The sequence below is a fragment of the Lepidochelys kempii genome, chromosome 27 (assembly GCF_965140265.1).
Source record: "Lepidochelys kempii isolate rLepKem1 chromosome 27, rLepKem1.hap2, whole genome shotgun sequence".
NCBI classification, from domain to species: domain Eukaryota; kingdom Metazoa; phylum Chordata; order Testudines; family Cheloniidae; genus Lepidochelys; species Lepidochelys kempii.
The window spans coordinates 14326975-14352456 of NC_133282.1; the positions used below are offsets into that span (position 1 = coordinate 14326975).

A 25482-nucleotide genomic window follows, 5' to 3' on the forward strand; every position below is an offset into this window, starting at 1 on the left:
TACAACCCTCCTCACTCATTCCACCCCACGCCGACTGCGGTAATGCGGCGTCAGGGAGTTGCTCCCCGTGGGCCCTGCAGCATTTCAAACTTCCTCCTGGGGCTGAAGGTTTGGTTGTTTTTCCACTGAGCTTCTCTTTTGCTTTTTCAATCGCACATCGGGGCGGCAGCAAACGGAGCGTAACAGACCACACACACACACAAAATTACCACCTCCTATTGGCACCGACCGACGATGCACACGCAGGCCCACACAATCAGCTGGAAAGGGGAGGCACCCTGGGGAACGAGGGGCCTTAAAATTACAGCCAGACCAAAGGAAACTGATGCTCTGGGTTCACTGGCAGTTTTGACAGGTTAAACAAAGAAAATTATTTGGGGCCAAACAAAATGGTCTGTTTGACCCCAAAGGTTTCGGTTTTGAGCATTCTTAAATATTTTTGAATTTGAAAAGAAAATAAAGGCAACGTCAAACCGGAAAAATCAAAATGTTGAGGACCACCCCCCGCCCGCTGCCGAACAATTTGGTGAAACTGACGCAACCTGCGAACGGTTCTCACTCGCGCATTTTGGCCCCGAGACTTTCAGCTGAAAATTTTCGCCCACCTCTAAGGAAAACCCTCTTCCGGCCGGATCCTCAGCTGGTGTCTATCGACCTAGCGCTCCTGATGGCAGAGGGGCTTTGCTGATTTACAGCGAACCAAGACGCCGGGCCGGATTCTGCGCCACATCACGGCGGCAGAACAGAGAACCAGCCCTCTTGACTCAATCGTTCAGTGTGCTTCTCCTAACCCAGATACCGTCGGTGAAGCAACATCGGGGATTGTCCCCAGCTACAGAGCGCTGGCTGGCCAATCAAAAGGCACACGGATTGGTGTGACCAAGTCGTTCTTAAAGGTTGTCTTCTTTTAAACAACTGTGTGGAATTTCCTGAACACACTGATTTCAGCAGGTTTCCACCCCTTCCCCTTATCTTTCATTTGAGGATTTTAAAAGCACTTGGCAAAGAGCAATGTATGAAAGCTCACAATCTCCCCACAGGAGGTGGGCCATCCCCATTTAAAGATGGAGAAACCGAAGCGTAGGGTCTTGGCCCCAAGATCACAGAGAAAGAGCTGGGGATAGAACCCAGGAGTCCTGCCTCAGGCCTCTGCACGCGGACCACAGCCGGAAATAGAATCCGCCCTCCAGCCTGTCTGTGACCGCCAGCCCCCCAGCCCAAGGAATAGAAGCCAGGAGTTCCACCTTGTGGGTCCCCCCGGCTCTCACCACTAGACCACATGAGCATGTCCACAAACAAAAATTTCTTCTTCCCTTCACAGAGACTTCAGCAGGGTGTCCAGCCGGAGGGGATCACATGGAACACCGGTGGAGGCAGGGGATACACACGCAGAGCTGTGCCAGGCAGAGAACATCTGCAAAGCTCTCGCCAAACCAGTACGGCGCCAGGACCCACCCTCTGGCTGAGGGTTCAAATGTAGCACACGTCTCCCGGCCGAGCCACAGTCTGAGCAGCCGTTCTCAGCCTGGCTTGGTCAGTAACAGCTCAGGGAGGGGGGGAGGAGCTGGAGTGCTGTGGCAGAGAGTTTACAAGGGCATAGATTCTGTTCAGACCAGACCACCTGTTTCCCCCATTGTAAGGAACGCCAACGACAGCCCTGGAGTCCCACTGAGTTACCCCAGCTGAGTTCCTGGCTCCCTTGGAGTTTAAGAAGCCCTGGCAGGATCTGTCTGGTATCTGCTCGTTACTACACATTACGGGGCCTGCTGATATTGCTGGTAACCTCCCCACACGCACACACTTCACTGGTTTCAGTGGGAGGTTTGGCCCTGATGGATTTATTGGTAGTAAAGTAAGAACGCATTGTCGGCATGAGTGATAAAATCCAATCCCAGGAAGGATCCAAATGTGTCCAAGGCTGGTTGGGATTAAAGGAGAGAAATCGGGGGGGGGTCTCTAAAAGCAACACAAGAATGTTCTCAAATTGGGCAGCCCAAACTGGAGTCAATCCATAGTTGATGCCACAGCATCCAGCACGGATCCCTGAGCCCTTTACATATTGATAGAAAAAGATTCCCCTTACCCACCACTGGAATGCAACCACCTCTGGGGGGGAGCTCAGCAGCTGTGTAAGGGTTTGATCCAAAGCCAGTGGAAACAGTTCAACAGGCCATAATAGCACCCAATAATGCTGCACAACGGTTTCAGATAGGAAGCGAAGTGCCACAGAGCTTGAAGAAATGTTTGTTCCTATGGCCAGATGGGCAGTTTTTAGATTCTGGAGCAGAGCAGAGGGGAGATTTTAGGTGGTTTTAGACCTTTTTTTTTTTAAGCGCTAGTTAAAAATAATCCACTGGTCTGGTGACATTGTGGGAGATGTTAGAGGCAGGTTTTCTCTCCACAGGGTTGGCTGAGGCCTTATGCAAACGTGTGCGCTTGAAAGCAGAAACTCGGTCTCTGATTTTTAAACTCAATGGTCCAGACTCTCATTTGGTGGAAACGAACGCAGCTCCACTGGTTTCAAAGAAGCCACAGCGATTTACACCCACTGAGAACTTGGCCCCTGTTTGATAGCATTTTCTATCCACTTTCCGCTGGTGTAAATGGAGGGCCAGGGGGAACCTGCCCCACACTCCCTACTGAAATCGATAGAGGTAGGGTAAATCTGGAGTATCGACGTAGTGAGTCAGGGTGGCTATTTTAACCTAGGCCTTTCCTATTTAAATGTCTCCTCCTGCACGTGGCTGCATCTAGACTGCTGGACTGCCCCATCCCTGTGCACTGTGTCAGCAGGGGACACGCAGGATCAGGCCACCCCCCCCCCCACATGCATTGACTCAGCAGGAGACACGGCGGTTGCCTGATGGTGCGAGACTCTGAGTTCTTCGCCTGCCTAGCGCAAAGTCGGATTCTTAGGTGACAGCCGTCCTGCCTCCGGGCACAACTCCAATACGAGCCCTTGGGGACCGGGCTGTGATGAGCTACCGAAATCAACAGGAAGCAATTGCTGAAGTTAAATCTAAACATTACTGAAAGCCACGTGGCCCTGCCCTGCATGTAACACAATGAGCTAGTGCAGAGGTGGGCGAACTACGGCCCGCGGGCCACATCTGGACCGCGGGACCCCCCTGCCCAGCCCTTGAGCTCCTGGCTGGGGAGGCTAGCCCCCAGCTCCTCCCCCGCTGTCCTCCCTCCCCTCAGCTATGCCGCCGCGTTCGGCTTACGCCTGCCCACCTCCCAGGCTTTCCAATAAGATAAGGGGCAGGAGGTCCCGGGGGGATGGTCAGGGAAGAGGGGTGGTTGAATGGGGCGGAGGTTCTGGGATGGGGGGCAGTCAGGGAACAGGGAGCCGGGGGGATTGGATGGGTCAGGGGCTCGGGGGGGGGGGGGGGCTGTGAGGGGGAAGGGGTGTGGATAGGGGTTGGATGGGGGGTGGTCCCGGGAGGGGCATTTAGGAACGGGGGGAGGAGCTCGGGAGGGGGCCGTCAGGGGACAAGGAGCAGGGGGGTTGGATGGGTCAGGAGTTCTGAGGGGGGCAGGAAGTGGGAGGGGGCGTATAGGGGGCGGGGGCCAGCCTGTTTGGGGGGGTACAGCCTTCCCTTCCCGGCCCTCCATACAGTTTTGCAACCCCAATGTGGCCCTCCGGCCAAAAAGTTTGCCCACCCCTGATCTAGTGGCTAAAGCGCTACCTGGCGACTCCGCAGATGTGGGTTCTAATCCCCTCCCTGGCAACAAGGCTTGGGCAAACCATTATTTTGAGGCTTTATTTCCCTCTCGTCTATTTATGCTCCATGCTCTTTTAGTGCTGAGCACAAGGAGGCCTCTTTGGCGTCTCTAGGCACGACCGCCCTGGGTGTGGACACGTCTGGCTGGCGTGAGAACGTCTCATCTGCGTTATAGGCTCTCTTCTAGCAAGGGAGATTCTCCTTCAGCTCAGAACACTGGAGGATCTACCAGGACGCTCCACGTGGCCATAGGACACAGCGCGGCCTTGCCTGTGAAATCCTACCTGACCTCCTGTTTGTTACACTAGAATACAGGTGCCGGGCCCTTGTTTGCTGCATACGAATGTAACCCAACCAAGCACATCGCTCTCTGCCCCATAGAGCAGGGCTGAACCCCATGGTGGCCTAAGTCGGACAACAGAGACTCGGGCTTTTCGATCGAGGGGGCTGATCCCAGCTGCTGAAAAACCTTCCAGGGGTGCAGGAGGGTAAAATACCCCGTGTCCTCACCAGGGCACCACCCAGAGAGAATTCCCTTGTTTTCCCGCAGCATGGCCGCAGGGGTGTGGAGAAGCCTGACCCCTAGCGGGTGCACTTGAGGGATGCAACCGAACAGTGTCTCCTCACAGCCCCTGTTGACAGCAGTTCCTATTTATTTGCGGCCGGTCTCTATGGCAATGGATGGACTGCATCAGTGAGGACCGGCCTGGAGAAAGAAGAAGAGCTAAAGGAAATCTCTGGAGAGATGAGAACTTCTCACAGAGATGCTGGGAGGGGATCGGATCTCGCCCCAGCTCCAACTGCCTCTGTGGCCCAATTCCGATCTCACGGCACGGCCAGGCCCCAATTCAATGCAGCACGTGCTTCACATTAAACACACACCTTGTCATTACGCTTTCTGCCGGCCTAGCTCCATTTGGGGGAGGGGTCTCTTCCCCTCACCTGCCATGGGGCGATTCTGATCCGGCTCCTGAAACCTTTCTGCTCAGAGACTCCTCTGGAGAAACCCCTCTCCTGTTCTTGGACCTTCTGCCCAACCTTCACCCACCCCCTCCCATCCCTGGCACGGGTGCCTCTTCCTTCCAAAACATAGTCGTCTGCCCCTCCCCATCTGCACCCCAGTCTGGGGAGCTAGGATCCAACTCCCTGAATCCGCAGACTTTTCTCACTCCACAAGGGCAGGCCCTGGTCACGAGGCTTTTAATCCCAGAGGTGTTGGAAGATAAGGCCAAACCAGATCCCAGAGCACACTGGCAGGGGGAGGTGGCCTGGGAGCCATTCACCCCTCATTAAACGTGTCTTTCACCTTGCTCCTGAACCTCTTCCTTCATCAGCTCTGTCTCCACCTCAGCTCATCTGAGCAGGAACCTTCCTTCCTTTGTAGCTGCTTGGCCCCACCCCCCTGGAAATGGATTCCCAGCTCAGGACTGGTCTCCGCTGCATGTATGCAGCAATTACCCCAGAGCACAGTCCCACCCTATGTGGCTGGAGGAACTCCACCTCCCGCAACGGAGGTAGCGTGGTCGATGGAAGCATCCCTCCCTCAGCCCATCCACATCTACACCAGAGGCTAGGTCAGCTGAGCCCTCAGGGGTGTGAATTTTTCACACCCGAGAGCCGTGGCTATATTGATTGAGATTTTTAGGGTCGCCCAGACTGCCGCTGCCCCAGTGGAAATCCGATGTGGCCCCCCTGTCTTCAATGGATGCAGAGTCCCAATCTCCCTCCAAGATCCGGAGCAGCGCCACCAACTTTAAAAGACTAAATTTCTCACCCCCTCACTTATCCACTGACTCTGGATTTAGGCCGGTGTCACTGAGATCAGACTCTGACCCTTCAATGCAGCGATGTCCACTGCCACTCTGAGAGTTGGGGTTGATTCCCTCCTGGCTCCATGTCCCTCCACCCTTGACTTCTCTCTCTCCATGCAACACCCCAGCCCTGGCAGCCCTCAGCTGTGGCCAAACCCCAACACCTGCTTCCTCCACTCCTGCCCTGGTGCCTCTGGCAGAAACTCTGTGACCGTGTGGACCTTCCTCCACTGCGATGCCATCCTCTCCTCCTTCAGTTCTGCCCTCTCCCTACCAAGCAACCCTGCCTCTCCAACCCGGCCGACTCCCATGCCCTCATTCCCAGCTGTTTGGACTCCCTCCTCAAACTGTCCCCCTGTCCTACCCCTCCACTTTTCCTGCTTCATAGGATCTCCCCATTTTCTCCCTGCCAGCCAGGCCCCAAAACACGGCCCTCTTTCCAGACCCTCCCATCCAGGCTAGGTCTAAATCTTGCCAATTCTTTCGGCAGAACCTCTCTAAGGGCTAGTCTACACTGGAAGTGCTACAGAGCTCTCCTGCTGGCATCATAAAACCAGCCTCCGCGAGAGGCAGCCGCTCTGTCGTCGGGAGACGCTCTCCTGCCGGCCCAGCGCTGTTCACACCCATGCAACTTACGTTGCACAAGGGGATGGCTTATTCATGCACCCCTGAGCAGCGTGATAGTAAGTGGTAGTGTGCACCCAGCCTGGTCTACACCAGATAACCACATCAATCAGGGGTGTGAAAAATCCACACCCCGAGCGAAGCAGTTATACAGACCTAATGCCCCATGTAGACAGCGCTGGGTTGACGGGAGGGCTTCTCCCCCGGCCTTCAGGGAGGTGAATTGACAACGCCGACAGGAGAAGCCACGGCCTGGCCTCTCCATCCGTGCAGCTAAAACTCTAATCATCTCATGGCCCCGACCAATGCAGTCTTGCCCTGTGCCGCCCCGTTCAGACTGCTGCTGCTAAGAGCATCATTGAGCACCCCACCGCTCTCTCTGGATCTCTCCCCTGGCTCTCCCTTTCTCCAGCACTTCAAATGCGAGCGATTTGCCTTCACTTTCAATTCTTGTCAGCTCCCCGCAGGGGGTGCCAGCCCCATTGGTTACATTTTCAACAAGCCCCTCTGTGCTTGCTCCCACAGGGCCCCTCTAAACATCCCCAATCCCACCTCCTTGGCCATCCTCCTAGTGGCCTTCACTCTGCTGATGAAGTGGAATCTTGTTCTCCTGCAATTCCCTCAACTCTCTCCTTTGCCTTGATCCTACAAAAAACCGGTGAGGCAGCTGGTGCCGGTCCCGGCCCATTGTTCCCTCGGACCCCCCCATCTGCATCCAGCCGCTGTCTCTTGGACCATCTTTTTGTTCTGTGTTGGTGAAGCACCTGGCACAATGGGGCTCTGAGCCTCCGTGGGGGCTCTGCCACCTCCCACCCCCCCGGAGGCTATCGTCCTACAAACACCATCCAGCCCTGATCTCTGCTGAGGCCTCTGGTCGCTTCAACCATTACGAGCCAGATGCTCGGCTGGGGTAAATCAAAGCAGCTCCATTGATTTCCACAGAGCTAGGCCGATTTACACCAGCTGGGGATCTGGCCCAGACGACAATAGACTCCCCAAGCCAGAATGAACCAGAGTGGGTTAAAGGGACTGGACCAGGTTTCAATTTTTGGCAGCATTTCGGGGCTGGGTTTGGGGATGTGACACCCGGCGCCGATTTGGATCATGCATTGGGTGGGGGGAGAATGAGGGGGTTGGGGAAGGAGCGTGTGCGCTGGAGATAAAAGTCCCACCACGCTGTAATGTTGCATTAGCATCAGCAGGAGCTATGAGCATGCGGGGACCGGCCCCCCGTTCTCAGCGTCGTCTGCTTTTCCCTAAGGGGATCGGAGCGGGGTCAGGGGGAAAAAAAATTAACTGGCCCTGAGAACTGAGCATCTTCTGGCATCTAAGTCACAGCTCAGCCCACCTGCCGGGCGGGTTAGTTTGCAGGAGGGACCCCATGTGGACGCGCCTCGGGGAAGAGGCAGAGACGGTTGTGCAGCGGACACCTCCGAGAGAAGCCCCCCTGGATCCAGCTCATGGGAATGTCCTGACACGTCAAAAGGACGGACAGGCCGGCTCATAGAGCACGAGAGGGGGAGTTTGGAACATGGCCTTTCTCTCCTTGTGGATCCCAATCTCACCCCAACTTCAGTGGCAATTCTGGGGGCAGGAGGGAGGCTCAGCCAGGTGATAAGGCACAGTCTCCTCCTTAGATCTCATCCATGTTAGAACGAACATGCTAAGGGCCAGATCCTCAGCTGGTGTAAATCCACTGACTTCAGAGCAAGGCTTATTTACACCTCACCCACTGGGGAGCTGGCCTTCAGGCCACGTGGTTCCCTCCCCCCATACCAGTCTGATACTGAGAAAGAAAATCATCCATCATGCTGGGGACGCCAGCTAGCCATGCTATTTCTGCTTGGTCAGAGCAGCCCATGGGTCCTGGGCCAGAGCTATGTCCTCACCCCCCCATGTTCACACAAGGCCTCTGAGGCTCTCAAGCTACACCTGGTAGGGGGCTGAGCCTTCTGGGAGCAGGGGCCCATCCCCTCTTCAGATCAGAGACTGCCTTTGAGATCCAGATTACCAGCACTGGGGCTTCCCTTTTCTTTTAGCTTCTTTCCTCCCGCGGAAGGAGCATTTTTGTTTGTTTTCCAGCTGGGTCTGAGCCCAAACCTTCCTCTCCGAAGAGCCCCAAACTTTGGGGCAGATCAGATCCCATCCCCCATATATAGTTTAAATGCCTGCTTGCCAGGACATCACTGTTCTTATTCACTATTCGTCTTGTAGCAGTAACTAGGTGCCCCAGTGACGGACCAGGACCCCCCCACTGCTAGGCGCTCTACAAACACAGACCCAAAAGATGGTCCCTGCCTCCTACAGCTTACGATTGATGGTCTCATACTCATTTTAAAGTCACTGTCCTAAAAGTTCTCCAGCAGGCGCCAGAGGGAGGGCTCCACAAAACAAATACAATAAATAAAAACCTGTCTGTGAAACAAAGGCAGGACCTAGCTCGTGTTCTATTCCACCAGTTCTCATGGGTAGGGTGGGAGGACTTCTTTGTGGGAAGAGAAGAAAAAATTTTAATATAAGAATGAGAGGACTCAAAAATGGTTCTTTTGTGACTGAAGGGACACAACGCCAGGAGGCCTCAATTCAGCAAAGCACTTGAGCACCTGCTTACTGTTAAGTTTCAGGGCAGCAGCCGTGTTAGTCTGTATCCACAAAAAGAACAGGAGGACTTGTGGCACCTTAGAGACTAACAAATTTATTTGAGCAGAACAGCTGCTTTAAAGTCGCACCGAGCTGAAGATCTCTGCTGAATGCAGGGCCCTCACCAGGACAACACAGAGTGCGGCAAAGGTGGGCGTAATCAGCACTGGAAGAAACAGGCATCACCAGAGCAGAGCAGACCCGGGATCCTATTCGTCGGGCTCAGAGACCCAGTCTACATAGCGATCAGAGGCGTGATCGCAGAACATGACCGCACCCGAGTTCACTTGAATCTCAGGCAGCAACAGCAGGGAAGCTGCGGCCGCACAGACTAGCCACCCAAGGGTCCCGAGGGAGTTTGTACAGCCCGCACTGCTCCGCTCCCAAAGATAGCTGGATTAAAGCTAACTCAGGTGTGTCTACGTATGCTGCTAACACACCTCTGACCGCTGAACGGCCAATGAAGATGCAAGAAACCCACACAATAGTTTAGGCAGGGCTCTGCTAATATGGTGATGGGTGCTATGGGGAAAGAGTGGAGAAGAAATTGAGCAGATTATTCAAAATATCTATTGCCAGCGTTTAATTAGCCCTTAAATATGAAGAATTTAAAGCACTTACACTACGTTTATCCTACCCAACATAACTGTAGGCATTCGCTGGGTTGTTAGTTTTGCCATTCTTGCATTGATCTCATCACGCGTCCCTCGCTGTCCGACAAGCAACTACCGAGACATTCCCATAAACGGGCCAGGTTATCTGCTGAGCGTAAGCGGCACAGCTGCAGGGACACCGTCGATTTACGCCAGCTCAGAATCTTGCCCAGCAGTACCGGCCCCCGAAACATTTATAAATAAATATATTTCACATTTAAGCAAGTTTCGGGCGCGTGGGGACTTTGATGTGGTTGGAATTTTAATCTGTTACTGTGCAGGGGACCGTTTTATCTCTGGTGGCAAGTATCATTTAGAACATCGAAAGAGGAACACTTTAAGACCCTACATTCTAGCATGTGCCTGAGGACTGATCTATAGAAAAAACCCTGGCTTAAGCAACCAGCAAGGACTGGCCACCTCTTGGAAGCCAGGGCCATATTGTCTCAGCATCGAGGTAATGCCTTGGGGCTGCACTACACAGATTTTGTACTGATACCACTATGTGAGTTACGGGGCTGTTTTTTTTAAATTGATCAGGTTATACCAGTACATGCCCTGACCTCTTTCCCCCCCCCCGCATCCCATATGGGACTTGTTATACTGGTATAAAGCACCTTTCTATTGGTATAACTGCATCCGCACTAGGGGGCTTGTATGAATTTAACTACACTGCTTTTGCATTTAGACAGCCCTTGGGGTGTCAAACAGATCTGTGCTCCATGGTGCTAGGCACTATACAAACACACACAGTCCCTTCCCCAAAGAGCTTGGTTTTCAGAAGGGGTGAAATCCTGGCCTTACTGTCAATGAGAGTTCTGCCGTTGATTTCAATTGAGACAAGCTGTCACCTCATCAATTTTAAAATGTCACATTTGATTTCAAGTGTTGTTGCAGCCCTGGTGGGCTCTCTAATATCCTTGGACAAGGTGGGTGAGGTAGTATCTTTGATCAGACCAACTTCTGGTGGTGAGAAGGACAAGCTTTCAAGATTCGTAGAGCTGAAGAAGAGCTGCATCTCTGTGGAGCTGAGAAGTGTGTCTCTTCCACCAGTGGAAGTTGGTCCAATAAAAGATATTACCCTCCCTCACCTTGTCTCTCTAACATCAGATTTAAAAACAAACTAATATTGTTACAAGCAACACCTAAGGTTGATGAGGTTAATGAGAGGAAGTGGAGAGGGGGAAAAAACCAAAACACATTTTTCTATATGTTTTTCTACATTGTTTACTTTGTGCATTTGACAGCCCTCTGTGTCTTGTCAGTTTCACCATTTCCTCTGTTATAGTCAATTTCATAGTTTTCCCCTGTAGAGTCAATTTCCCCTGATTGTTGGTGAGTCTTTACACACTACAGGGGAAAGAAAATCTCTCTCTCCCCCTCCCTCTCTACCTATGCACAAGAAAACATGATTGTAAAATACGGTAGGGGGACTCCAGGGTAGGGGTAGGCTCTGAAATCACTTTTAAATTATTTTATTTAAATGGACTGGTTTGAGTTGATGGGGGTCTCTCTAAGCAGAACATTCCTGCTTTGACTTTGGTAGGGAATTCTGCTTAAAAATTGACAGCCCAACACCATGGGGGCGATGGGTCTACTCTGAGGGCTTGTCTACACTTAAAAGGCCACAGCGGCACATGACCTATGCCGACAGGAGATGGGAGGGATTCTCCCAGCAGTGTGGGTAATCCACCTCCCCGAGAGGCAGTAGCTAGGTCAACTGAAGCATTCTTCCATCGATCTAGTGCAGTCTACATGGACACTTCGATTGTCTCAGCGTGGTACAAGGCTAGGGAATGTATGAGCAAGTAACAATGTATTGTAACCTAGACCCAGCTCCCTGAGCGGCTTAGCTGAGTTGATCTAATTTGTAGGCCAGACCTGACATACGGATGAGGACCTGATGCATAGCTTTTGGTAAAGGTCAAGCTAAATTGTACTGGGAAGTTTGGGTTTACTTTGAAAGTGCTTTCTTAGGAAAGGAGGTGGCTTATCGCTGTTACTTCTGTAATAAACACGATTCCTGAAAGGCAGGGGGGGGTGGGGAGGGGCTCTGTCTAGGTTGCAATACATTGTTACTTGCTCATACATTCCCTAGCCTTGCACCACGCTATCATACTGCTATGCTAAGCACAAGGTGGAGACCACAGGAGTGTGGTTCTGACACAGAAGTGGGAGGAGTGGGCTGGGGTGAGGGCCATGGCTCGCTGCTAAGGATAGGAGATGGAAGGATCCGGGGCGGTGATGAGTCGTGAAGCAGTGACACAGGGAACATGGAGGTAAGTGGGTGCGAGTGGAAGATTATGTAGGTGCTCTGGTGGAAGGATATTTCGGGCCAACTTCAGAAGTGAGTAAGTCTGTCCAGAGGGAGTCAGAGTCCTCTAGCCTGCCTTGCATATCAGTCAGTCTAAGGAAATCTAAGAGCACCTTAGCCACCCACACATAGGCCTTGCCTCTGAATCTGCCCTGTTAACAGGAATGTCCTAGTGATTTGGGTGGAAGGGTCTAGGATAGAGGGGCGGGTGCAAGCGTGTGGAAATCAGTGGCCTGGTGCTGAGGTGGGACTCCCAAGCGAGGCCTTATTTACAAACACAGAGCCACAGAGCCTTGTGGGGGTGTGTGTGTGTGTGTCAGGTTCCCAGTGGGGGCAGCAGCCAATGGGTGTAAAATTTGCACCAGCTGACTTTCTGATTTTCCTGCTCTGCAAAGCATCCTCCTGCCACATTGCCTGCTGAAGGAATGAGCTTTAGAAGGGGATAGTCCAGGGTTCTAATCCTAGGTCTGCTGAGTCCCTGTCTGGTTGGGACAGCACGAACTTCCTGGTCTGTAAAATGGGGATGAGTCTACTGTCCCCACCGCAGTGCTAAGAGGACTTCTCTCATAATGGACCAGCTTCACAACAGCTAAGTTTGATCGTTAATTGGTTTGCTGAACCCCAACCTCCCGCCCCCCAGCCCCTTTTCTACCTCCTGAGCACACCACAGAACACAGCCCCGCTTGCTCCCTTTGGTTAAAAAAACCCCGCCGTGGAGGGGCGGCAGGTGGGCTGCTGATTTCCTGAGTCGACTTGTCTCCCAATGAAAAGCCTGCCGCTGAGTCTGAGCTGATGAAAGGGCGCAGAGCCACAATAACCACGGCCGTGCAAGAGACAGAAGAGTCAGGGAGGGATCATCAAAATCAGACGCTGCTGCTCACCTCCCCCCGCCACCCCGCTAATACCAACAAGGGAAAGAAAAGCTCTTTGCAGAGTAACATTGCACCGGGCAAGCCCGCCTGACTTCAGTGGCGTTTGCGCCTCATTTTACACCGGGGAGTGAATCAGGTCCATCGACTCCAAGGAGAGTTTAGCCTCAGGGCCAGTCGATCTTTGGATTTACTTTGCACCGGGCCCGTGCATCCGTGCAAGTTGGTGCTTACTCCAGTGCAACCCGCCCTGGTGAACTTACCAGTGCGAGCGCCGTTTTGCACCAGCACATTAGGGGAGCTGCGCTGGTGCCCCGCCTCCAGGGAGTTACGTCAACACAAGTTTTCCCAGTTTAGACAAGCCCACAGCAAATAAAACTAAGGAAGGGGTCTCCAGCTTTGGCTGTCAGATTGCAGTCGTGTTCTCACGGAGTAGAGCACACTATAGAAGTAACAGGGACCGTCTCACGCCCTGTGGAGGGATGGGTCCGGCACCAGATTTGCCCCAGACGCCTGTTGAAAAGAAAATTACTGCAGCGATGGGTCAACCCACAGTGGCGACGCTCCAAGGAGCCGGGTTTGGGACAGAGGCCCGGTTCCCTCAAAGGTATTTAGGCACCTAACTCTCGCTGATTTCAACAGGCATCTAAACATCTGGACCTGATCCATGTCCAATGAAACCATGGCTCCAGCAGATGCCAGATCAGCCCCTCGAACTGTAGTGTGTGTGTGAGCAAGAGACAGATGGGTCCAAATGATTTCCCACAGCACCTGCTGCCAATGGGGAGCAGCTGCTCCAGAGCTTTCACCTTCCAACACACACACACTTCCTGTGGGCCATTCGGAGAGGATTTAAGTATCTTCCAAAAGGGAAGGAGCTAACTGTTAAGCACCCCAATTCAGCGTGAGCACAGATATATATACACACACACACACACACACACACACACACACACACACACACACACACACACACACACACACACACTCCCCCTCTCCCTCCAGAAGTTACCCCAAACTCAGAGGTCTTAGTCAACATCAGACCATGAGCACAGAATACTGTAGCTCTTTCTCGTAAGGGCATGACCTGCCTCGGCAGAAGTCTGCATTAAAAGACAGCCACACTCCATGCCCAGCCAGACTTGTTTCATGGTTGTATTTGGGCAACAGCTGATTTCAAGGAGCAGCCATGGGACACTCAGGTTGGATCCACAGGCAACCCCACAAATTCAAGCCTAGCTGAGTGAGTCATGGAACACCCAGCAGATCCCTCTCTTCCTCCCCAAAATTCACAGCGCTGGGGAGGTAATGGGCTTCCCTTCACTCTAAAACCCCAATGGAACCTGATTCTTTGCTATTCAGATTGCAATCAGCCCAGTTTTGGGTGGATCTCAATTTGGCAGTATCCAGATGAAAGGGGCCTGACTTTCAGTCAGCACGGAGCCAACCCCGGCTCCGAGAGAATGAAGCCCCCTTTCAGGGGTTGCAAGTGAGGCACACAATCTTTAGCTACTTTCGAAAATCCTGGTCTACACATTCACACAGCACTGTTACAGAAGAAGGATCTCAAAGCACTATTAAAACCAACCAGCTTCACAGACTAGGTGCCGCAATTCTGCTCCCACTGAAGTCAATGGCAAGACTCCAATCTAGTGCCAGGGCAGCAGGACTGGGCCCTCTCTACATGTGAATCATTTTAAGCCCCTCTGGAATGCAGCCACCTCTGGGCAGTGTTTGTTTAAACACCCCACAGCAACAGATTAATTTAACTCATCATACTCGATTTAGTGAAAGGCTCAGAGGGATGGAATTAACTACGTGAATGCATCCAATGTGCAGTTAAAACTTGTTTGGAAGGGGTTTACTTCTGGGTTCAGGGAAAGAGGAAGCTATTTCTTCTGGTGATATTTTAGTAGGTTTCTATATGACCCCAGCAGTGGAAAAAAAAAATCTCAGATGCTGAAAACCTATCAAATATGTTCCACCCCCAATCTGAATTTAAATTTCCAGAGGAGCCGAGTCACTGGGGTTTGCAGGCAGAGAAAGGAATTGAGAGAGTACTAGCCAGGGTTTTTCTAGCTCCTGGTGCTTTTGGATATATCGGGTTGGTATTTCTCTTTTTTCCTTCCCCTTCCCTTGATAGTGATGGTATGTAACTGAATCGCCCTGAGTGCTTCGCAGAGGGCATGCTCCACAGGATCGTAGGCCTGGAAGCCTGCGTGGGAAATGAACCGGCCTTAACACGTTTAGACTTTCAACACATTAAGCAGGTTGGTTTGGGCATCAAAGTGACACCGTCTGTCTGGGCCAAAGAAAAAGAAAAAGCTGATAGGTGCAGAGACCTCCTGGGTGGAAAGGAGATGCCCCATCACAGCAGCAGCCAAATCCACCAAATCAGGTCTGCGTTTTAGCCATTTCCAAAGCTCTGTTTTGCCTTGATTTGCAGGGGCAGCTCCAGCTTTTAAGAAGTTATTAAAAAGCATCTTATAAAATGCATTAACCCCGGCAGAGGACGCGAGAAAGCACCTAAAAGGGAGGCAGGTTAGGTTAAAAAGAAGGGGCCAGATCCCCCGCTGGTGCAAATCGGCATGGCCAGAGAGTAGTCGATGGAGCTCGGCCAATTGACACCAGCCAGGGGGGGAAATCTGGTCCAGCATGTGTGTGTCCGCCTGTTAAACTGACACTGAAATAGGACTGTCTCCTAAGAAGCAGACTGCCGCTTAAAGAACAAATGCAACACCGCTCCCAGGCCCCAAGCTGAGAGTGCTGAACACCTTCCAGGACTAGGCCCTGATTTTGTAGTACCTCTTCCCTGCAGAAGTAACACAGGCAGGCTGTGATCGGCGATGGCGTTGTAAGCACAGACAGCCCGAGGTGAAACAAGCCTGACACCTTACAGGCCCTACACCCGCTGAATCAGAACAGTAGGACTGGAAGGGACCTCCAGAGGCCATCTAGTCCCGTCCCCTGCACTCATGGCAGGGCTGTATTACATGAAATCAGAGGCTCTCTGGCCCCTGGGCTTCAGGGGCAGGCAGATGGGGCAAAGCGTCCCCATCTGCAGTGTGGGGGAGTCTATGACATGGTGGGGGCTGCTGAGGTGGGACGTTTGTCCAGGGCTTGGAGATGACTGGGCCAAAGGCGGGCATTCATTAAGCCACTTCCTGCTGGCCTGAGGCCATTGAAGTCAGAGGAGTTACGCCACCAGAGCCCTGGGCCCTAGGTTGTCATCATCGTGATCATTAAAGGTCCATTTCGAGCTGATAAGCCTGGGAAAGGAGGATATGATTTTACTGTCCACTAAGACCCTGGATTCCTGTGACCCTCACCCCGTACTGCCTGGGGACCCCCTGGCACCGATTCAAACGGTTTCTCTCGGCTTGTTGAACTAGCTGGCACGCTATCTGAGCGAGCCTGCCACAGTCCAGAGGTTCAGAACCTGCCCAGCCACTCTTGGGCAGACTTGGCACCAGGCCCCCAAAGACCCTGAGAGTCCCTGGCCCGAGAGTGTCCAGCGGGCACCAGCGGCTGAGACCTGCTGGGCACCCAAGCAGAAATACAGGATGTGAGGCGGGAGACCTGCTCAGATGGCCAGGCGGACAGCAGTTGGCTTGGAGCCCTCACTGGCAGAAAGACAAGCGATTAGGGAGAGAAAGCCAGTGTGTGTGGAAGATCAAAGTAATTCTACACACCCTTGTCAGGGCCAGAGTTTGGTCTCAGTTACACCAGTGAAAACACAGAGCAACCCCCAGGCACTTCGCTTATTACTCGCGTTACTCTAGTAACTATGAGACTCAGAGCCCAGGAGGCCATCCTGCCCGGCGCTGTACAAACACAGCGCAAGACCCCGGCTTTGCACCGGAGGGGCTGAGATCCGGCCCTGGGGCCCCGCTGCTGTCCCTGCGGGGGCGCGTTACGCCCTGGCCGCCGGCCGCTGTCAAAGAGCCGAGAGCGCCGAAGACAACTCCCGGCACCCGTCTTTTGCAGACCCCCAGCGAGCCAGACCCCCGCCCCGGGACCCGCGCCCTACACCCCCTTCGCCCGGTGTCCCACTCGGGCAGGGAGGTGCGGGGCGCACGGCGGGGATCGGGGAGCTCTGGCTCTCTTCAGGGAAGTTTTAGGACTTGGATGGGGGAGCTAGAAATGGGACCGCATTAGGGGGAGGCGATGCGGGGGCTCCAGGTCTTCCCCGCCCCCGCCACTAGATTTGGGGGGAGTCCCAATCTCCCCACCCCCCCACTACTCCATCAGACTCCCCCCCCCGCCGCCCTTGTAGGGGGGTACCCGTCCCCCCTCCGTCTGTACCAAGCCCAGTTCTCCCCCCCCCTCACCCACCCACCCAGTCCGGAGGGGCCCAGACCCCCCCCTTACCTGCCCTGCTTGGTGATGATCATCTCGGTCTGGTGCTTATGGAACTTGGCCCAGAGCGGGTAGTTGTTGAGCATCACCTGGACCTTGCCGGAGAGCTGGTAGCCCGGCACCGGGTAGAGCGGGCCCCGGGGGAACACGTGCTGCACCGCGCCCGGGTAGCAGCCTTCCCCCGCCGCCGGGCTCGGGTAGAGCTCGCCGCCGCCCGGGTAGAGCTCGCCGGGAGGCAGCGCGAAGCCGTGGCTGCCCGGCTGGGCGGCGGCGGGCGGCGGCTGGGGTCCGTAGGCGGCGCAGCTGTTCAGGGCCGGGCTCAGGAAGCGGCCGGTGGCCGCCCGGGCGGTGGCCGGGCTGCTCACCCCGAAGCCCCCGGGGACCGTCGGGGCGCCGTAGGGCAGGCTCAGCGGGCAGCCCTCCGGAGCCGGGGCGTCGGGGAAGTAGAACCGCTCCTGCAAGCCCATCTTCAGCTCGCCCGGCTCCTTGGGCCCCTGCAGATCCAGCGGCTCCTTGGCAAAACTTTGGCTCTGGGTCCCATTCAGCATGGTGAGCGCGGGGCTGCTGGCTCCGGAGGCTGGGTCCAGGGCTCCCATCGACTTGCCAAGCGAGGCGGGATGGGAGTGGGCAGGGGAGGTAGGTGTGCGCGTGGGTGGGTGGGGGGGGGAGATCAGCCCCCTCCCCTCCCTCAGCAACTCATCAGGGTTGTGCAAAGAGGGGGAGGAAAAAAAAAAAAAGAGAGAGAGACCTCCCCCCCCCCCAAAAAAAAAATCTTTGCAGCGCTCGCCCCACAGGTCCCAGCCCCACTTCAGCGGCGGCTGAGTCGGCTTCACACGCAGCCCCGGGGCTCCATCGCCGGGCCGGACACGCCAGGAGCAAAGGCAGAAGGAAACCCACCCCCCTCCCGCCCCCAGGTCGGTTTGCACAAAATCCTCCTAACTAAAGATCCCAGGCAGGACCCGCTCGCTTCCAGGGGGCGGGGGGAGGGCCCCCCCCTCACACCTCTTCTCTTTCCAAGGGCAACGCGAAGGGGGAGGGGGGGGATTTCCCCCCACTCCTGGGAGCTGCCTGGTCTGCCCCGCTCTATCACTCCACCTGCCCCATCCTCTGCCTCCGAGAGCCGCTCAAAGCTCCCTCTTATAAAAAGCAGCCGAGCCACTGGGGCGGCGAGGCTCCGCCTCCTGCTGCCTGCTGGCCACGCCCCCCTTGGAGGGGGAGGGGGTGCCAGAGATTCGTTCCCTTCCCTCTTTAAAGCTACAGGCGACTCCCATTCTGAAGAGGGAGTTGAGATGGGGGGGGAGAAAAGGACACTGGCCAGCGGGGGGGGGGGGGGGGGGGGCAGGGATAGCTCAGTGGTTTGAGCATTGGCCTGCTAAACCCAGGGTTCTGAGTTCAATCCTTGAGGGGGGGGCATCTGGGGAGTTGGGGATTGGGGACCCTGATAGTCTATAAAAGGCGAACTTAGGGCCACGATCCTGCCAGCACAGATGCATGTGCTTCACTTTAAGTAGCACAGAAGATCAGGGTGTTGGAAGGGACCTCAGGAGGTGATCTAGTCCAACACACACACACACACCCCCGCCGCAAAGCAGGACCAATCCCCAACTTAAATCATCCCAGCCAGGGCTTTGGAAGGAGGTTCACCACCTCCCTAGGCAGCGTTGTTGTAGCTGGGATGGTCCCAGGATGTCAGCGAGGCCTCACCCACCTTGTCTTGCACGCCAACTAGGCAGCTGCCTAAGGCTGCAGATTTGGCCCAGCTGCCTCTCCCCCTCCTCCATCATGGCAGGGCAGCTAGGCCAATCACTAAAATTTGGCCCGTCCACCCCTCCATCATGAGGAGTGGGCGGCTGGGGCCAATCTGCGGCTTTAAGCCTGCGGGGGAGGTGGAGTTTTGCCCAGGGCAGCAGATTGTCTTGAGCAGCCTCTGGTCCCCACGAAGCCAGCGGAATCACGCTCATGGTTGCAGGGTCAGACTGTCACTTAGTAAGGGGTCAGTCCACTGCAGCTGCACCAGGTTTGGGTTTGATTCTATAATCAGGGCTATGCTGTTTAGCCGTTGTTATTTCACTTGCTTCAGAGTGAGATGGGCACATGTTTATAATCATCAGTTTGCTCCCCCCATTTTCCCTCTTTTGGTTTTCCGATCTCCCCACCCTCAAAAGGTCCTGCCCATTAATGCTTAGAACATCCTCTGAAATTTTGCAAATGATTGGCTGTAGCATTCAAAAGTTAACATGTCACAGACGGACGGAGAAATGCCTTCCTGTTGATTGGAAGCCCTTTGCAAGCTCGGCCAGTGGGATATCTTGCCTAACATAGCTATGCTGTCTGTAGTGCAGACAGTCTAACAGAGGTAGGCCCCCAAATCTCATTGGAATTGGGCACCTCATTTTGGAAATCCCAGCCCATGGCTCCAACCCTGCAAACACTTACGCCCATGCTTTACTTTATGCCGGCAAGTTGATGTCAGTCCTGTGTGGAAAGTTAAGCAACTGCAGAAATATTTGTCGGATCAGGGCCTTGTTTGCTTATTTCAGGGTGCTGAGCACCTGTGCCGAGCTCTAGTTGCTTCACAGACCCCACATTTGCATGGATCTGATTGCAGGATCAGGACCCAATTGTTCCCCTAGGATAATCACCCCCCAGTCTGTGGGGCTGAGCTGGGGGAGGGGAAAGGTGTCTTCCAAGCTCCTCCCCAAAAATAAACTGCACCCACGAGTCACCAAAATGAGACACTGCTCACTGTAGAGGTTTGAAATATGATGGGGTAGCACTTTTGGCTTGTTGCATTTGGTTCATGGAATCACAGAATCTCAGGGTTGGAAGGGACCTCAGGAGCTTCACCTAGTCCAACCCCCTGCTCAAAGCATGACCAACCCCCAATTTTTGCCCCCCATCCCTAAATGGCCCCCTCAAGGATTGAACTCACTACCCTGGGTTTAGCAGGCCAATGCTCAAACCACTGAGCTCTCCCCCCCCCAAGGGTTCCTTCCTGAGTGGGGGGTATCCCCAAACGTCACCGCTTGAGACCTCAATATCCCACCCAGCAGATTGGGCTGTTCTGTGACCCTCCCTCTCCTTTTCCACGAAATAGATAACACTGCTAACATTGAAATGATCACCCCAGTTAACTCCTCCTTGAGATGAATGGGGGAGTTAGCCTCTCTCCAAGCTACTGGCCCTGGCTCTCTGCAGGCTTGCATAGATGTCTTGGCAGCGGTTACTCATGGGTCACAGCTGAGGTTTCCTTTGCAACTATGACAGCTTGAGACTTTTTTTTTTTAAGTGAAAGATAGATGCTGGGGAAGAAGATAGTATCTTCAAAGAGGTGCCAGGATGTTGTATGGCCAAATACTAGCCCTGTTATCATGGTCAGTGGAACTGGAGTCAGAGGATCCAGGTTCCCTGGAGGAACCATCATTGAGGGGAGTCCAGGGGAAAGAGGAAATGGGGGATGTGGGCAATGGAGACAACTCAGCCATGTGGATGGAGCAGTATTCAGAGTCCCAACTTGTTCAACTGAACCCGTGGTCAGTTTCACCCTTTGCAAATGAAACAGCTCAATCTAAGCCCTGCATCAAGAGAATAGCAAAAATAAATCTCATTAAATAGTAATACCCCCTGTAATAAAGATGATGGTCATGATAAAGAGGTGAGGGAGGGTGTTGGATTTTCCAGGGATTTTAGAGGCCTGGGATCCAAACTTAAGACACTGAAAACATGTATTATATATTTGTTTTGTCATACTGCCAAGGAACCCCAGTTATGGATCTGGGCCGTGTGATGCCAGGCGCTGTACAAACACAAAGCAAAAAGATTGTCCCTGCTCCGACGAACTTACAATCGAAGTATTAGACAAGAGACAACAGGTGGATACAGACCCACGGGGGAGTACAATGAGACAGTATCAGTCAGCGTAATAGGCCCATTTTATGCATGCAAGTAAATCAGCACACTTCACTGACTTCAGTGGGCTTATTGGCATGAATAAAGCTACTGGCAACACATTTGTAGCGTTTGTGGGACCATGCTCTAGAGTTGCAGGGTAATTTGCATCCAATAAAAGTTTTGTTACTTTGCACGATCTTTAAATAGTATTTTTCCAAGGAGGGGGTAAAAAATGCCAGGATAGAAAAAGAACTTGCTTTAAAAAGCATAGGCAGGGGGAGAGTTGCTTGTTTTACAATTTCAGAGCAGCAGCCGAGTTAGTCTGTATCCGCAAAAAGAACAGGAGGACTTGTGGCACCTTAAAGATGAACACATTTATTTGAGCCTAAGCTTTCGTGAGCTACAGAAATACGGTATGCATCCCATGAAGTGAGCTGTAGCTCACGAAAGCTCATGCTCAAATAAATTGGTTAGTCTCTAATGTGCCACAAGTCCTCCTTTTCTTTTTGTTTTACAATATTTTCAGTTCTTTTATTTTTGTTTCTGCTTTTGCCCCCCATAAATCTGTGGTTTGGGGCCATGATCCTGTAGTCCTTGAGCTAGGACTGCCTGTATGAATAAGGGTATGAGCTAGGTCTACCTGGGTGGGAAGATTTGTGTTGGTGGAATCACAGGGACAGTCCCTGTGATTTCTTTTTGCGAATACCGACTAACACGGCTGTTACTCTGAAACCTGTCATTGATTTAATTGATACTGCTGGTTTGAGGAACAAAGGGTTAACCAGTTGAGTCAGGGTTCAGGGCATCCAGTACTCCTGTGATAGGTTTCAGAGTAGAAGCCAGCCGTGTTAGTCTGTATCTGCAAAAAGAAAAGGAGTATTTGTGGCACCTTAGAGACTAACCAATTTATTTGAGCATAAGCTTTCCTGAGCTACAGCCCACTTCATCACTCCTGTGATGAAAGCCATACAAGGATAGATAGATAGATAGATAGATAGATAGATAGATAGATAGATAGATAGATAGATAGATAGATAGATAGATAGATAGATAGATAGATAGATAGATAGAACAGGGCTATTAAAAGGACACTTTGAACATAAACCTCGTACAATCAAAAAGCAAATTTTAGCCCCATGGTACTTTGAAATATTGCAACTGAAATAATTGTACAAATAAAGTTTCCTTTCCACCATTTGACTTGTACATTTCCCTCAATTTGGATATTGAACCTCGTCTAGTCACTTGAATTATTTTCTTGTCACTTTCACCTTCCAGTTGTAAAGCGTTATGCTATGTACTGCTCGACACTAATTATTAATCCATTATTATTATTCCTCACGACACCTACCCCCCACTAGCAGAAAGGTCTAAACATTAATATCAACATAACGGTGACACCGCAGGGAAATGCGTCAAGCGAAGCAGCAAAAAACATGCATCCCCGTTCTTAGTGAAATTTCAAAAATCAAACTCCGAAGCATTTTCAGAATCAAAAAATAAAAAATCAGAACCGGACGCATTTTCTATTTATATCCAGGGTTTGTAACTGCAGCAAGCCTGAAATGTCGAGCCTAAAATTCCTTGACAGCACCTTTTCAAAATGTTCATTTGGAAGGTAGAAGGAAAAAAAACAAACTTCCGCTAGTGTTGAAAAAAAACCACAGTGAGATTTAACACCAGGGGCAGACAAATCAACTCCCCACAAATCCGTGGGCCTGATTCGGTTCTCATTTACACAGGAGCGACTCCACTGAAGGACATTTGAATGACAGTGGGAATGAGAGGCACAGGGCTTCAAAGAAAGTGCTGAAAGCCAGAGGAGCGCCCCTCTTCCAGACAGAAAGTCAAACTCATTTCAGGCTAAAGCGAATGTGCCCGGGTGGGAAGTTTGCGCTGACATGGAAGGAGGGGTGAGGCTGGGAGGGAGCATCCTGGGAGAAATGTCTGAGGTCAACAAGATGTTTAGTTTTTGTTTATCTCCCAGGCAGAGGGTCCTGGAGTGCCCGTCCAAGCTCTGTGCCACGCGTACTGGGATCCATTAAGTGCAGCTGCAGGCCATGCAGAGAGGATGTTGCTTTTAACACTTTTATATGTTCAGGTTTTCTTCTCTGCTGTGGTGGGTGGTTTTTTTTAGAATGCTCAAGAAACCTGAAAAATCCAGTGCTGCCTCAGGGGCATCCACCCTCTGCCCTCCAAATCATTCACCCCAGTCCATGCCCACCTCCTACACTCATCCCAGTGCCAGCTATGCCCACCCTATCCATTCCTCCCCGTGCCAGGCCATGTCCACCCCAAATAAGCTGGCAATCAAGAGACTGTCCTTCGATATAAAGACAGGTTTCAGAGTAGCAGCCGTGTTAGTCTGTATTCACAAAAAGAAAAGGAGGATTTGTGGCACCTTAGAGCCTAACAAATTTATTTGAGCATCGGATGCATCCGATGAAGTGAGCTGTAGCCCACGAAAGCTTATGCTCAAATAAATTTGTTAGTCTCTAAGGTGTCACAAGTCCTCCTTCAGTATAATGTTTCCCAGTGGCAGACCTGTACCACCTGTAAAGGAAATCCCTGTATCTTTCCCTACAGTGACCACTATTGTTGTGGCCATATTGAGAACCAGAATATTAGCGAGACAAGGTGGACCAACATCGGCTGGTGAAAGAGACAAGCTTTCAAGCTACACGGAGCTCTTCTTCCTTGGCAGCTATCCCAGAGAAGTGTCTGTCAATATTTTCCATTCCCAGAGGGAACAGAGTATGCAGGGGACGGTGGCCAGGGATCACTGATCTGACTGTGGGATAACAGCCCCAAAAATACACTGATCAGGAGGGTTCTCACCAAGCTATTTATTTCCACATCTCAGCCCGTCACATTCTCTCTTCTCATTAGAACTCTGAATTTAACTCATCTTGGAGATCACACTGAATAGAAACAGAACACCAGATATTCGTCACTCCTATGTTTTTTTCCCTTTCCCCAACTATAACATAAACAGCAATTGCTCTCCTTCTTGCGAGCCCCCTCCAGGCTGGAAGTCTGTTCTCTTCATCAGAGGTGGAAATATTGCAACAGCCACTCCAAAAAGTTTAGACAAGAAAATTAGTAGCCCACAGGCTTAGGGCTTGAAGTCAATGGCTGTCTCTCTGTTGGGCTTTGGATCAGGACCCCAGCAGCACATTTGCCAGAGCTCGGTAAGAAGCATCCACAGTCACTGCCAGATTTTCAGAAGTTCTCAGCTCCGGGTCTGAGCAACAAATGGCTTTTCCAGTTCACTGGCAATTCTGAAATTGTCAACAACGGAAGAACAGCCCTACTGGGTCATACCAAGGGTCCATCTAGCCCAGTGTCCTGTCTTCCGACAGTGGTCAGTGCCCGGTGGGTGCCCTAGAGGGAATGAACAGGACAGGTGATCATCAAGTGATCCATCCCCTGTCGCCCATTCCCAGCTTCTGGTAAAAGAATTTTGGGTTGGACTGATCGCCATAGTTGGGGTTGGGAAGGAATTTTCCTCCAGGGCAGATTGGAAGAGGCCCTGGGTTTTTTTTGCCTTCCTCTGTAGCATGGGGCATGGGTCACTTGCTGGAGGATTCTCTGCCCCTTGAAGTCTTTGAACCATGATTTGAGAACTTCAATAGCTCAGACATAGGCGAGAGGTTTATCACAGGAGTGGGTGGGTGAGATTCTGTGGCCTGCATTGTGCAGGAGGTCAGACTAGATGATCATGATGGTCCCTTCTGACCTTGATATCTATGAATCTATGAATTTTGGGTTGGACTGAAACATTTCCAAATTTCCAGGGAATTGAAAAGCTGAAACAGATTTCGTTTTGATTGCTTTGTGAGGATTTTAAAATGTTTCTGATTAAAAAAAAAAAAAGAAAGTCCATTTTGAAATGAAAAGTCCTTTCAAACCCACAAAGGAAAATGTTTTAGTTTGAAAACGGCCCTTTGGATTCAGAATTTTTTTAAAAAGTTTTTTTTTTTCCTAAATGAAAAATTTGGTGAAATTGACACGTGTTCGAGAAAGGTTTCAGTGTTGCAGAATCTGCATTTTTCACCAGAAAAAAAGTGTGTGAATTTTTTCCCGAGCTCTTGTCAGCGCTTAGTGCTAATAAGAGCCTGCATCTAACACTAACTGAAGAAAGCTGGGAAGAGCACCTGCAATGCACACTTGAGAACACCAGGGTGAGAGATGATGGAGGCAGAAGAGAATCCAGTTTAGTAGCACTGATTGCTGGTTTGCTTCATCCAGCACTCATCAGAGAGAGACTCTGGTCTGGGGTATCCATCTTTCCAAGAAACATTCTCCCACTGCCTCTTCTGCCCCTGCCACGGTGTGTGGTCATGTCCCCTCACCAGCAATTACAATACCCTTTCACACGATCTCTAGCTGGAACGGCAGGGCCTGGCATGTTCGGTGCTGCAGGCCCCAGTTCCAATCATGCTGTCTATAGTGACGTAACCAGATTTCACCCCCATTCCCGCTGGGACTTCCCATCATACCCAGCTTAGCGACCCATACGACATCCAGACTGCGGAAGATTAAGGAGCAAAAGGAGCAATGTGCTTCTCTCCCTCCACTCCTCCAGGCCAGAGG

At 52.2% G+C, this 25482-nt stretch overlaps 1 protein-coding gene across 1 annotated transcript in view; it reads right to left on the reverse strand.

Annotated features, from left to right (window-relative positions):
* Nucleotides 1-17591, reverse strand: part of TBX21 (T-box transcription factor 21) — a 34202-nt gene extending 16611 nt beyond the window's left edge. Inside the window, exon 1 of the mRNA XM_073325689.1 lies at nucleotides 17008-17591. Within this exon, the coding sequence (XP_073181790.1) occupies nucleotides 17008-17591 (584 nt within the window). The remainder of the gene's footprint in view (nucleotides 1-17007) is intronic.
* Between the last annotated feature and the right edge of the window lie 7891 nt (nucleotides 17592-25482).